The sequence below is a fragment of the Orycteropus afer genome, unplaced genomic scaffold (assembly GCF_000298275.1).
Source record: "Orycteropus afer afer isolate SDZICR_OR568_19922 unplaced genomic scaffold, OryAfe1.0 scaffold00040, whole genome shotgun sequence".
Lineage (NCBI taxonomy): Eukaryota > Metazoa > Chordata > Mammalia > Tubulidentata > Orycteropodidae > Orycteropus > Orycteropus afer.
This window is the reverse complement of record NW_006921627.1, coordinates 4195649-4211071: the sequence shown is the minus strand read 5'-3', so window position 1 is coordinate 4211071 and position 15423 is coordinate 4195649. Positions and strand designations below refer to the sequence as shown.

Below are 15423 nucleotides of genomic sequence, written 5' to 3'. Positions count from 1 at the left end.
ATCCTACTTCCGTAGTGATACTGCCTCGGAAACCCAAGGAGGGGTCGCTATGAGTCGGGTTTGACTCGACGGCACATAACAATAACAACAACAACAGTTCTGGTATTAGCTCAAAAGGAGACTGTGATTGTATTGTTCTACATCATGTTTCTCTGTAGAGGTTACTGCATACTATGTATACTTAGTTATTAGTTTGTGTAATCTGTCTACCACACTAGAATGTACACTCCATTAGGCCAGAGATTTTTCTCTGTTTTGATTAATTCTATATCTCTTAATACCTGGATGCCTGGCGAATAACAGGAATTCACATATTTGTTAAATGAATGAATGAACTATGTAAAGTCTAGAATAATTGATTTAGTTATAATTTTCTCCCTAGAATTTAAATTCCTCATATTTTTGCTCAGTATTTTTCATAATGTATACTTGAGCTCTGGTGGTGTAGTGCCTAAGGGATTTGACTGCTAACCAAAAGGATGGTGGTTCAAATTCACCAGCCACTCTGCAGAAGGAAGACTGGGCAATCTACTTCTGTAAAGAAGACCCAAAGGGGGGTCACTATGAGTCAGAATCGACTCGATGGCAGTGAGTTTGGTTGTTAGGTTTTATACTTGAATCAGGGAGCCCTGCTGGACCAGTGGTTAAACAGTTCACTACTAAACTGAAAGTTTGGCAGTTCAAACCAACACAAGTGGTTCCATGGTTGAAAGATGTGGCAGTCTGCTTCCATAAAGATTTACAGCCTTGGAAACCCATAAGGAAGTTCTACTGTGTCTTATAGGGTTGCTCTGAGTCAGAATTGACTCGATGGCAACAAGTTTGGTTTCTGTTTTCTCCCCAGTGTTAACATCTATTTCTACACTGTGTTTAAAATCCATCCTCTCTTTTCCATCTCTTTTAGGCCCCTATCATCTTTTGCCTGACTTCATAGACCTCTTTAAATTTCTCCTCCACATCCATCAGAATTCTCTTTAAAAATATGAAACTGATGAGACCATTTCTTTACTTAAAACTCGGTAAAGTTTGCCATCTTTCTTGAAATTTTGCTCCTTAGGATGACAAACAAGGCCATCCATAGCTTGACTTCAGCTTCAGAATGGGAAAATCTCTTACTATGTCATAGTATATATAATAAGAATGAGTCTATTCAGTTTTCTTTGTAACAGCAGCGCCTGGCCTATAATTGAGAATTCAGTAAATCATTTTTGAGTAAACGAATGCATGTAAGTGTATATAAAGGAATAAATGACTACAATAAGAAATTTCATTGAAATGCTTGCCATTTAGATAAGAGTTTATATAAAACTAGTATTTGTAAACAATTTTCCTTTATATCATTGGCTTGCCTTTTTCACTGTCTAGTTCTATTCTCTGTCCTCCCTTGATTTTTTATGCAGAAATCCCCCTTGACATTTACTGTGTCATTTAGAAAAACAAACAAACATGGATCTCATAACTTTCCTCTCTGTAGTCTGCCTTTCTTCCCCCATTGCTGTATTGGATCTTTTCTTCCTAGATACTTTCTTTATTTCTTTAGGGCTTTTTGCATATATGTATGTGTTCATATTCATGTTTATACACTGTTCCTTAGTTGCTTTACACATGAATTTAAGGTTTTGTATGAAATTCTGAAACTTTTAGGATTAAATTACTTCTACAGAAACACACACACATAACCTTGATCTACCTGTTTCCAAGTTAAAATGTGGCTGTTTGATCATTTCCTATTTCTTATCATTTTCTTCTTTTTGTTTTTTTTCCCCCTTAAATATACATTCACACTCAGATTGAAAATCTTCAAGAGCAGCTTAGAGATAAAGAAAAGCAGATGAGCAGCTTGAAAGAACGAGTCAAGTCATTACAGGCTGACACCACCAACACTGACACCGCCTTGACAACTTTGGAGGAGGCCCTTGCAGAAAAAGTGAGTGACTGGCCCAGACTTCTCAGAGGTGTACCTCTTCTGCTTTCTCATTAATCTGAAAGTTTCTCTAGTGATGAGAGTTGGATATAGAATACAGAAGAAACCCCTTTGGGCAAAAACAGAAAAGAGCTCTTTTAAGCTATTGCTGACAAATGTGTTGTGTAAGGGGAAAGAAAATCCATTTAACTATTGCCAGTTTAGGCATCAATTGCTAGGCAAGATGGATTCTACACTAGAGGGCAGTGGCAGAATTTTCTAAACAATCAGCTTATGTTCGCCAATTGAATTGCTTTTGAAGAAAAAGAAAAAAAAATCACATGGATGTGGGAATATCAGACATTGACCATTAGGAAGATACATATGTGTGTGTGTGTGTGTGTGTGTATATATATATCTTTCCAATTATTACTAAGATCTATAAATATATTAGGTATATACTTAAGATTTTATATGTATATATAATTTGTTGTTGTTGTTGTTGTTATGTGCCGTCGAGTCAGCCCTGACTCATAGCGACCCCTCCTTGGGTTTCCGAGGCAGTATCACTACGGAAGTAGGATTGCCCAACCTTCCTTCCGAGGAGTGGCTGGTGGGTTTGAACCGCCAGCCTTCTGGTTAGCAGTCAAATGCCTTAGCCACTATGCTACCAGAGCTCCCATATATAATTTATAAATATATAAATAATAATATATAAAAATATACATATAATTTTAAGCATATATCTAATATATTTATGGATTTTAGTTAATATCATGTATTTGCTGTGCTTCTAGTCCTGGCCTTGTTACTTCATTTTGCCTTTATGAACAAGCCTAATTTTTCTTGAATTACTGGCTAAAGAAGTGGCCCAACATGACTAGTACTAATGTCTTAGAAGAAAGAAAGTTTAGGGAATCCATTTTAATTGGTCATATATGTTTTTTTAAATTTAGGCACAGAGTTACTGTTTCTTAATTCTTGGCCCAGAATACTTTAGGCTGCCTGCCATGGATCAAGGCTTGATCCCTGTATATACTCAGAAATTAAACTCAGAAATATACTCAAATTGCTTCAACTTTTCAATTTCCTGAGTATATGTTTAAAGAAGTTTAAACTGTTTCTCTTTTCATTACCCTTCCTTATATTTTAAGCCTAACATCATAATCTCTCTCTCTCTCTTTTTTTTTTTTTTTTGGTGAATTTTGAAGTGTTTCTATTGGCATCTAGGCAACATGTAAGTGATATATAAAGAAGAAATCATTGTTACTTATTGTCATTAGGGGATATATATAAAGTTTTGGTTACTTGAGAGTTAAATATATAGGACTATTCCAAAAGGATAGTTTAGAGATACCTAATACTAGTTGGAATTATAGGAAAATCCCCAGTAACTTGGGGATTCGAAAGAACAAAGCTAGATCTTTGTATGGCAAATTAGGGAAGATGAGTGCTTGGAAAAGTTGATTACTGAAAACTTATCACTGTCTTTCTAATGGAGGAGGGAATTGTGAAATTTTATAAGCTGAATGCAGTATTTGCAGTCTCATGATACCAGTACCAAAAGAACTTTCTTCATGTACTGATGTGCTGTCTCATCAGGAGCGGACAATTGAACGCTTAAAGGAGCAGCGGGACAGAGATGAACGAGAAAAGCAAGAGGAAATTGATAACTACAAAAAAGATCTTAAAGACTTGAAAGAAAAAGTCAGCTTATTGCAAGGCGACCTCTCAGAGAAAGAGGTTGGGATCACCAAAATGGAATTATTTGGTTTGCTTGGTTGTTACATTGTGTTTATCTGTTGTTGGTGTTCACATAATGCATATAATATAAAACACATCTGAGAGATTTTCTTAAGATTAAAGTAGGCTTTTTGTGAAAACCTAAAGCATATTGCAGAAACATTCAGCGTCGTAATAAGAATTATTCACTTCGTAAGTTTTATCTCTTTCACTTTATTATGAGTTCATATCTTACTTGTTAGCATTTTTATAGATCCTGAAATACAGGAAGCCCAGTTAAATTTGGGGAAACATTGTGCTAATGGTAAGAAAAGGTAACAGACAAAAGCAGTGTACAAAAGGAGGAAAATTTATTACAACAGCTTTTAAAATGCTCCTGGCCATTGGCAGAGAGATCATAAATGGCTTAGGTGACCTAATAGACTTTGTTCTTGCTTTTGGAGAACGCTATGAATGTGACCTAAGTAGCAAAGAAGCCTAATACCATGTGATCATGCAAGAGTGCATGAACTTCTAGAATTTTTCTTCAAATTTTCTTTCTAATATTTTTAGGAATTTTAGGTTCTTAATAGAATTTTTCCTTCTAAAAAAGTATATATATATATGTTTGAAAGAAAAGTATAGCTTCTAAGATAGAGTACTTAACATTTACAAAGTTTGAATTACTTTATTTTATTGGAATAGATATGTATTGATGGAACTCTTTGAATCACTACCGTAATCCATCTTATTTTAGTTAGGACTTGATACTCATTTTAAACAGGGATAAAGCTACTCTTTCTTAAGAAAATTTCCATTGCTTGGTATTTTATGAATGTTTTTGATACGATAAAGGAAGGAAATTACAATCCACCAAGATAACCCGTTTAGAAATGTAAATCTTCGCTTTATTTATAGTTAGTATTTATTCTATGTGTGTATTACTTCTTTTAGGCTTCACTCTTGGATCTGAAGGAACATGCTTCTTCCCTGGCTTCTTCAGGACTGAAAAAGGACTCACGGTTGAAGACACTAGAGATTGCGTTGGAGCAGAAGAAGGAGGAGTGTTTGAAAATAGAGTCACAGTTGAAAAAGGTTAAAGAAAATTTCCCATGTTCTTGCTTTGTTTTAAATAAGAACATAGTAGAATACTCTAGTATGTTTAAGTATAAAAACTTAATTATAGAATAATAATCCCCCAGAATTTAGAACACCATTTATACTTTGATTCATACTTTCAGCATTCTTACCCTACTTTGTTTTATTCATGAGAATCCCCCAATGCTTAGAATTGGCAGTTTAGAGGAAGATTAAAATATACAGCTCCCTTATGGTTTAAATATGGCATCACAGTATAGAAATGTCAGTTATCTGATATTTTTCTTTCATTAGAATCATATTTTCTAGGAGGAGATAAAGTAACAGTGATAGCCACACAAACTGGGAACATGGTACAACTATTTTGGAGCCAGGATTTGATGTCCAGCCTCTCATATTTTAAAGTTTTTGCCTTACTGTGCTAGCATGCTGCTGCTTTAACAGCTATAGTTGGGGAGATATAAAATTAGAGTTAAATAGCAAACAAAAATTAATTGCAGGTTTGTGTAGCTTATGTGCAGATAACATTTTGAGGTAGATCATGACCTCTAAGATAATATTCCCATTACTGGTGGCATGCTGTCTTGAGTGGTAGCATGGTGCCTAAGGCATTTGACTGCTCACCAGAAGGCTGGCGGTTCAAACCCACCAGCCACTCCTCGGAAGGAAGGTTGGGCAATCCTACTTCCGTAGTGATACTGCCTCGGAAACCCAAGGAGGGGTCACTATGAGTCGGGGCCAACTCGATGGCAAACAACAACAATATTATATAATTTAATTTGTAAATTGATTAATTACAATATAGAATGCATTTTCCTGTAAGACCACTGTACTACTGGTGGTTTGTGCTCCAGGCCACCCATACATAAAATGGTATAAACTCAGGTCCATGCAGCAAAGAACTGGACCAAAAAGAAGCACAAATTTGCCATACATATGAAGGAACCACCTTAGAGTTATATCCTGTAGCCTCCAGATGTCTGTAGTCCTGGTGGCTAGTATCTTGACTGCAACACCTCAGTGTCATGAGAAGCTCTGAAGCAGAATTGCTCAGCTAAGCCCCGCATAGATCACAGCTCACAGGACCTAAGTCTGACAAGTTGGTGACCAGATAGAGAACCACCATGACACCCAAGACAGACCTCTGTGGCAAATTGTATTCATAGACAAAGAAACATTGATTGATGAAAGTGGTCAAAAAGAAAAATACACAGGAAAACAATTTGGAGGACAGATCTGTTTCGACAAGAGAAAATCTTCTTAAAAATTACTCCTGGAGAAGGTGCTGGAAGCATAATTAAAAATGGAAACTACGCAAGAAAGAAAGATAATGGATGTAATGAGTAAAGGAAATTATTCTTTTATCTTAATTGTGATAAAGCTCACCCAGGAGTGAAATAAGTAAACTAATAAATGTAGGAAAGTTCTCCAACATAAGAAAACCCTTACCAAAATCAGAGACTGCAAACTGAGAAGAAACTTCGTGACTGTAGCACATATGGAAAATGTTTATGCAAAAACAAACCTTGTTGTGCAACAGAGAACTCATAATGGAGAGAAACTTTGTTGTAACTGTGCCAAAGACTTCACCCACAAGTCAGCTGTCCTTGTACACCAGAGAACTCATGTAGAAGAGCAGACTTATCAATGCTGTGATTATGGGAGAACCTTTATCCAGAAGGAACCCCTAATTAAACATGAGAGAATTCACACAGGGGAGACATTCTTCAAATACAGGAATGTAGGAAAGCCTGCAGAGGGAAGACATCTCTCATTAAACATCAGAAGGATCATTCAGGAGATAAACTTGAAAGCAAGATAACTTCATCTGAATTTAGACCTCATTGGCCTGTCAAAGAGTTCATCCTTGTCAATCTAATAAATACCAGAAAGTCTTCTGATAAAAAGCAATAGATGTGATAAATTCACTCAGGAGTCAAAATACAATGTATATCAAATAATTCATAAAGAGATTAAACTATGAATAAGTGAATGTGAGAAATTTACGCTAAAGATAAACCATCAATTTAATGAGTTTGAAATCCATAATTCCATAGAAATATATTATGAGAAAAATGTTCCATGTGTAGTGGGCATTTTTAGCAAAGACTATAGAAGTAACAAATGCTCGATTATGAATTATATACATATTCCCTGTGGAATAGAGTATAAAGCTTTGGAAAGTTATAACTACAGAGAATAATCTGGAAAGCAGAGTAATAAACATCATATTTACCCTTTTTCTGGGACAAAACCCAGGCTCATTCTTGTACAGTTTGCTTCCTAAATAGATGGGGTTGAAACAGGATGAACTCATAAGATCCCTGTAGAAAAGGAGCTCAAGCAGGAGGCCTTACACATGCTATTCATCCATCTTTAGTACAGAAATGCAAATTCGGTAAAGAAAAGAGTGTAGTAATTTCTGGCCTAACTGGCACGATTTTCTACTATTTCTCTTAAGGATTAAGGGCCATGTGGCAGGGCCGTAGGAAGTTCAGGATTTGCAAAAAATTTCCCAAAAGAGCAATGTTGATTAAAATAATGAAAAGTAAAATTACATTTTTATATTGTGCTTAAGAATACTGGGAAATATTCTGGGTAAGTTAAGTGAAAAAACTTATTATCAAATTATGCTATATGACCTGTGTAATAAAATCTATATGAAGAATCTGCATCATTATGGTATCAGTATCTTTGCATGGAGGGACTATTTTGTATTAGTAAAATACATATACAGATTTTATATTAGTAAAGTATATATACACATATCTTCATACATTTTCATATATTTGCTTTAGAACTATATATCTTTATCTCATATATTTGGGGAGAGAGACAGAAATATACAGAAAAAAGCCAAGAAGGACATATACCTCAAAGAGTTAGTAGTAGTTATATTTGGGTATTGGAATTATTAGTGAAATTTTAATTCATCTTTGATTAATCTCAGAAATCAATAAAAATCTCTCATTATAGACTATCATTTGTTCAATTTAAAATCATTAATAAAGTGCCACTTCTTTTTTCATTTTGATCATTTTTTATATGGAATTATGTAGATATTCTCTGGATAATGAAGTATTACTGTGAAATAAGATATTATTTTACAAATATAACAAAAAAAATAATACATAACAACAAATAGAGAAAGTATAACTAAAACAGCTTAACATGCCAAGGTATTTATGTACAGATAAATATTATACCCTTCAAGGACATCTTAGATGGACCTACGTGTACTCTAGAAGCTCTTAATAATAAAAATGATAATATGTTTTATCTGCTAAATTATTTTTTAATCCTTTTAGTTTCAACATTCATATTTATAATAGTTAAAATTCATTCAGTAGGTAAGGTGAAATAATCTGAAGTTTTACACTGTTGTTCAAAGTAGATATTTGATAATTCTCAGTTTAAACTGAAGTATAAACCAGTTCCTTGGGACATGGCTTGCTCACTGTCACTGTGTGTGTGTCTAATAGACTTTTTGAACACTTTTCTTTATAGGCACATGAGGCAACACTTGAAGCTAGAGCCAGTCCAGAGATGACTGACCGAATACAGCAGTTGGAGAGAGAGATTACCAGGTACAAAGATGAATCCAGCAAGGCGCAGGCAGAAGTTGACCGTCTCTTGGAAATCTTGAAGGAGGTGGAAAATGAGAAGAATGATAAAGATAAGAAGATAGCTGAATTAGAAAGGTAAGGAAAGGGAAGCTAAAGGTGGACTCACTAGTTTAGAAACGTTAAATTATGATTTTAAAACTGTGTACTCTGAGGGCATGCCTTTTCAATGTTTGCCTCTGAATTTAGATTCTTGAGGGCTTGCTTATTACTTTATTATTTACTTTTTATTCTAAGGCAGTGCAAATTCTTTTGTTGTAATCTCTAAAACCACACTAGAATGGGAGTAAATTGGGGAACCCTGGACTTTAATATTATTGATTGCCTGAAGAGAAAGTGTTCAGTGATTAAGAAGCTTAAAACGTAGCCAATCCAGAGAACCCAAATACTTCATCTATCTATCTGTCTATTGAACAAATGAACCTCAGGTTGGAGGAGTTAATATTTCATCCTTGGTTCAGACCTTGCTTGTTGAGCTGATGCTCCTTTAGGCTGTGAATATTCAGGCTTTTCAGAATTTGTATGGTAAAGAGACAGGCTATTACATCAGTAGATAAATCAAAATTAGAAGAAGAAACAACATTTTTGAGGTCAATTTAGGAAACCTGATGTGATTTTTATGGAGCTCTGACTTTTGAGTTCTTCATAATCAGGTATGTTTGAGCAAATTCAACCAGACACTTTCAGAATTTTCTTTGTCTTTTTTTTTTTTAAGAATATTTTATGCTAAAGATCAGGCATATGCCTCTTGACCTCTCACACTATATATTTAATATAAATTCTCAAGTGCATAGAAGCACTCTTCTAGTGGAACTTCATGAAATAGAGACTAGTCACTGACATTCTTCTGAACACTCAGATGGTAACAGATTGAAGTCACTATTCTATATGGCTCCTTGGAGCAAGATTCTTAGGAATCATTTATATTCATGTTCTTGAAAGTTGAAATGTTAGGCTATACCTTCCATAAATTGTTCACTACATTATTAATTTTGAAGATTACTGGTAGCCCTCTGTATTTTCCTCTAGAAGTTATTATTTTCTTCTATTCCTGACCCATAGAATTCTGATTTTCAAGAAAGCAACAAAATCTAACCCTCAGAATTCTCCTTCTCTGAATAGCATGGGTTGATTACCTTCTCGCTTATTTCTTCTTCTTCGGTTATTAACTCTGTTTATTTTCCTCAATTCTGTATGATACATTGAGCAATACCTTTAAATTAGAATTAACCAATTACGGGGATCCTGCGATGATGTGCATTTTTGTATCCCTTCTTCCACCTTTGTGCCCTCCCCACCCCCCACACACATGCAAGCACGCTCACATGAACACATACTTCTCTTTTGTATGGGCCTGGTATTTTAAAATAGGAACTTATGATAGATTAGTGACCTCTCATTTAGTGCAATTCAGAGAAGAAATTTCTTGAGAAGGTTCATTTTTGGGTTTGATGTTTTAGATGAGACATCTATTTTGAAATTTTCGTTTGGTATTCAAGACAGATTAACTGAAAACATATTTGCTTGATTTTTGACCCAAGTATTGATTTTGTGAGAAGGACATGAAGAATAAGAAACAGGACCAGTAAAATATTTGATACCCAAATCACACCAAATGTGTCAGCTTTTTTAGCTACTGTGTTTCCTCACACTTCAAGAAAGAATTGTAAATAAGCTACTCTTTCCATAGACTGTAAGGTTGGAAAAGCACGACACAGATCTGCCTTCTGGTTATGCAAGGCTATAATTTTGTTTTAGGATTTGACCCAAAGTTTCTTGGCTACTAAATACAATAACAGCAAAAAAAGTTTTCCATACTCAGTTTTTGCTACTAGCTTTGTAATTTGTTATTAATATGGTTTTAGATACAAATAAATGGTAGAATCATAGAATTTTACTTGTGAAAGAGATCTACTATGGCATTTTATGCAAGAGGAAACCCAGAGCTAGAGATGTTACCTCTGAAGTCATGTGGTGATTGGGCAGAGTTAGTAGAGTTGTTTTTTTTAATTCCTAGCTCAATATTCTTTCTGTTCTGGCAAACTTAATTATGTTCGCCTAGGGTTGACTGGCAAACTAGTATTTGAAGCTTCCCTACCCATATGGGATTTATCTTTTTGCCCCATCTTGTCTTAAGCAAAAGTGCCTGTAGTTAGTATTATGGCTTACTTAGAAACGAAGATTTTTGTTTCCTTTTTGCCTTTGAATGCCATTTTTATAAACAGAGCTTTGCTTATTCCAGGCTATAACTAGTACTTTCTATGTCAAAGAACAGTTAGGATTATATTATACCTTTTGCTCCCAGGTTTAGTATTTGAGGTGCATGTGTGTGGCTGCTGTGTTTCTTACTAACCATTTGCTTCTTGTGTTGCCATTCCACTGTTACCTTTGTGTGGGTGTTCGTCTCCCTATAATTTATCGTTTTGACTTTCTTCACCTTTCTTTTCATTTGTTTTATCATGGTCCTATTCCATTGGGGTTTTTGGTCTTTGTGTGTTTATCTGTCCGTGTCCCTTTTGCCCCGGCCATGCTGTTTCTCAGAATGCCAGTCTCCCGCAAATTGTACCCTCCACGCCAGGTCTCTGTCCCTGCACCGTCAGGGGGGTTTGTTTGGGACTTCCTGGGAAAGTGAGTGTTATGTAAGGCTACAGTCTTACACTAGAGTGAATTGCTACCTCTGCTCTTGCTGTTGCTGGGGCTTGCTGGGAATTTTGCTTGATCAGAATTAAAGAACAGCCAGTTACTTGTAACCTTGAACTGTGCTTCATAGGTACACTGCTTATGGATAAAATCAGTCTGTGTTCTCTCTGTTAAGGTTGTGATATTACTAGTTATAATTATGTTAGTCTTTATATTTAGCCCATCTGTTATGTGGTGGTTGTTATGCAGGGATATTTTTTAAATAGCCACTTACATGATATACATGCTATAGTGCCACATGTAATTGGCATGTATAATCAATTTCTAAGGTTCAGCAACCTTCAGAGTGCAAAATTAAAAGGAGAATATTATGATCATGGAACTAAGGAAAATTACTAGTTTTCTTAGCATTTCAGAATATTTCTTATGTAAAGATCCCTAATATTAATTCATTTAGATTATATTTTGAACAATTTCCAAACTTTGTGATCTAGAGAAATAAATGTATAGTGTCTTCCTGTGTTGGCTCTAAAACAATACAAAACAAAGCCAACTTAGTTACTGTCGAGTCGACTCCAACTCATGCTGATCTGTAGTTCCTATTAGAAGATGATTTAGTGAGATTTTTTTATTTGAGTGAAAGGAACAGCTGTAAGGCCACAGTAAGGAGAAGAGGATGCACAAAAGTGAGGTTAAAGAGAAGTTTTTATTCTGAGTTTCCAGGTGAGGTTCACGGGTCCCTGAGAGGGGCCCGAGAAGTTGCACCGCCTGGCTGGGGAGGGTAGGGTTTATAGTCTTGTGGAGGACCTAAATGGGACACTAAGGAAATGGTGGGGTCCAATTAGCTGTTAGCATGGGTCTGTACTTAATTAGCATGAGGGGGCTTCACAAGAGGAAGTTTGTCACTGCATGGGACTTTCCAGTCTGGGTGGGTTTTGTCACTTCGGTTGTCTTATCAGGCTGTCTCATCAGGGCTTGACACCCGGAGGAAGCTGCTAACTGAAATGTTGGTGGTTTGGGTTTGCTTCAGCCTAACAACAGCAGTATAACAAAGATGTGTGATCAGCACAATGACAATAAGGAAAAGGAGGACACAGAAACGTGCACAAAAGATATAGACAACAGAGGCAAATACTAATACATGCACAATATTTCATTACCAGTGTGCAGCAAACACAAGTCTATGGGTAAATGCATAGGCAGGTGAGAGGATCAGGGGTGGATAGGCAAACAGGAATATACCCATGACCAAGGATGGATCTGGCTAAAGATAGTCTTACTTATGTATATGTGCTACAAAAATATCCATATACATTATGGAGTTAACAGAGGACAAGCTTGGTGTAGCTTCTCAGTGACAACCAAACACCTTGAAGGAGAGAGTCACTGGGCCTGTGGGCTCAAGACCACAATCTCAGGGGACATCAAGCTCAATTGGCACAACATAGTACATGAAAATATTGTTCTATATCTTACTTTGGCAAGTAGCGACTAGGGTCTTAAAAGCTTTTGAACTGCCATCTAAGATGCAACTATCAGTCTCTCCTTGTCTGGAGCAAAGAAGAGTAAAGAAAATTAAAATCATATGGAAACAATTAGTCCAAGGATGTCATAGACCAGGGAGACCTTAGCCTTCACGACCCTGACACCAGAAGAACTAGATGGTGCCCAGCTACCAACGCCAACCACTTGGAAAGGGATCAAAATTGGAGATCCTGCATAGAGTGGGAGGGAAAAAATGTAAAACAAAATTCAAAAACACAAAAATGCTAGAATTACTGGTCAGATGGAGGCTGGTAGAACCCCTGAGACTTCGGGCCTGAGTTATTCTTTGAGTCTGGAACTGAACTCACTTCTGTGGATTAGCTCTTTGGAGCCAAAGAGTAGAAAGCCTACACGCAGAACACAAATTCCAGGGGGATGCGCTCACCTAACCTAGGAAGATGTACCCCTTAGATCCGTCAACCATGAGACATCAGAAGGGCAGCATTTGCGTAGAGGGTCAAACAGGAATACCTAGATAAGAAGGGCACAGGGACGGAGTAGTCACAGGGAAGAAAATGGGAAAAGAGATTTTCATTGCTGAGATTGTAATCGGAGCTGTGAAACCAAATGTGCACGAACTGTTGTGAGTAAAACGAATCTGCTTTGTAAATTTGCATTCAAATCACAATTAAAAAATTAAAAAAAAAAAAAAAAGCTGATTTGGTGTTGTACCACTTTCTTGACCTGCTGCTTTTAAAAGATGATTATGGAAGTCGACCATACATCTGCAAATATGAACTGTTTTCCCCAATTAAATCTAAGAACTCCTACTTCTAAATTTATATTCCATCCTGTGAGGTGCTTTAGTTTGAATTCAACCAGAGAAGGAAGACCAATAGGAGATATCTATGTATAAAGTGATACTAAAAGGAATTGGCTTACCTGGTTGTGGAGGCTGGCTAAGCAAGTCTGAAATCCATAGGGCAGATTACTGTCAGGAAGGGAAGATCATGAGTAGGATGAAACTCTGCAGGCACGGGTCAAAGCTGGTCCACAGGCATGATTTCCTCTCTCACTTGGGAAAGCCTCAGCCCTGCTTTTAAAAGGGTATCTTCTAAAGGTTTCAGTCAGGCCCACTCAGATTATCTAAAACAATCTCCTTTACTGAAACTGATTAACTCAAAACCAAACTCACTGCCATAAAGTCGATTCTGATTCATAGAAACCCTGTTTGGGTTTCTCAGGCAGTAAATCTTTATGCAAGTAGATCATACAGTCTTCCTTCCGTGTAGTGGCTAGGGGGTTTGAACTGCCAGCCTTCTGGTTAGCAGTCAAATGCAATAGGCACTATGCCATTTGTAGAATACCTCCAGAGGAATACCTAGATTTGTGTTTGATTATGTAACTGGGCATTGTAGCCTCGCCAAGTTGATGCTTTAAGAAAGTCATAGTGGTTCTGGGTACTCTGTCTAGAAAGAAAAAAAAAAAAAAAAAGCAGTATGTGGAGGGGAGCTTGAAATGTCATTATGTGGGAATAGATTTAGATTAGCCTCAGGAACCCTGGATGTAATTGGAAATTTCTCTTCCAAAGTAAGCAAATAGAGTTTTTGTTTAAATTCATAATAAATAAGCTTTTCCTTGGCATAATGTCTAAAGTAGGAGCTCTGGTGGCCTAGTGCCTAAGGTATTTGACTGCTGGTGGTTCAAACCCACTAGCCACTCCTCAGAAGGAGATTGGGCAATCTACTTCTGTAGTGATACTGCCTCAGAAACCCAAGGAAGGGTAGCTATGAGTTGGATCCCACTCAACAGCAGTGAGTTTGTTTTTTTGTTTAAAATATATAGAAAGCAGAATAATGGAGGCTGATAGAATTCTGAGAGTAGTGTCTTTGTAGACTCCTGAAAGAATTGTCCACTCTCAACTCATGCTGTCCCTTTTAGCTAAATCCCCATGGAGCATTATCCACCTATGCCATATGATGTGTTTTGCTTTATAGTTTTACTTTTGTATTTGTCTTACTACCTTTTTTTCTAATATAGAAATAACAAATCCACAGAGTTTGTTTTTTTGCAGCAGATATCCTCAGTTTTACTTAATATGAGGTTCATTAGATTTAACATGCCATTCAGTAGTTTTTGTATTTATAGAGAATGGCAACCATCTTCTGATTTGCATACATGGACATACCTTGTTTTGTTATGTTTTGCATCATTGCACTTCACAGATAATGCAGTTTTTTTTTGTAATAAACTGAAGGTTTGTGGCAACCTTTTGTTGAGCAAGTCTATTGGCACCATTTTTCTAACAACATGTGCTCACTTCATGTCTCTGTATCACTTTTTGGTTATTCTCACAATATTTCAAACTTTTTCATAATGCTATTACATACTTAGTAGATTACAGTATAGTGTAAGCATAACTTTTATATGCAGTAGGAAACCAGAAAAGTTCAGTGACTTGCTTTATTGCAATATTAGCTTTATTGTAGTGGTCTGGAACTGAACCTGCAATATCTCTGAGGTATGCCTGTAATTTAGATGTGAAAAAGAAAGAAACAGGCTGCTGGTAGGTTGCCTTTGGTTGTTCAATGTTAGGAGTTTTCAATGATGCACAGAATACTAGAATCTGTTATTTTATGGTGTAAAAAGTTAATAGAAATGTGCATTTTTTTATTGTATTTCCTGGTTTATAAGTACTGGAATTTTAATGGATATAGATTTTACTTTGGGATGTGTTTTGAAATTTAACAGAGGGATTAACAGATAAGGAAAGAAGTACTCTATTCAGACCTTTATTCTTTGAAAGCACTAAAATTTTTTGTTTTCCCTTATTTCCTTTGCTTGGTTAATGTTCTTTTAAATATGTTGTTGTTGTTGTTATGTGCCGTCGAGTCGGCCCCGACTCATAGCGACCCCTCCTTGGGTTTCCGAGGCAGTATCACTACGGAAGTA

At 36.2% G+C, this 15423-nt stretch overlaps 1 protein-coding gene across 1 annotated transcript in view; it reads left to right on the top strand.

The window, feature by feature from the left end:
* Nucleotides 1-15423, top strand: part of ERC1 (ELKS/RAB6-interacting/CAST family member 1) — a 715223-nt gene that overhangs the window by 227416 nt on the left and 472384 nt on the right. Inside the window, exons 8-11 of the mRNA XM_007937035.1 lie at nucleotides 1790-1927; nucleotides 3506-3646; nucleotides 4580-4720; nucleotides 8231-8424. Of these exons, the coding sequence (XP_007935226.1) occupies nucleotides 1790-1927; nucleotides 3506-3646; nucleotides 4580-4720; nucleotides 8231-8424 (614 nt within the window). The remainder of the gene's footprint in view (nucleotides 1-1789; nucleotides 1928-3505; nucleotides 3647-4579; nucleotides 4721-8230; nucleotides 8425-15423) is intronic.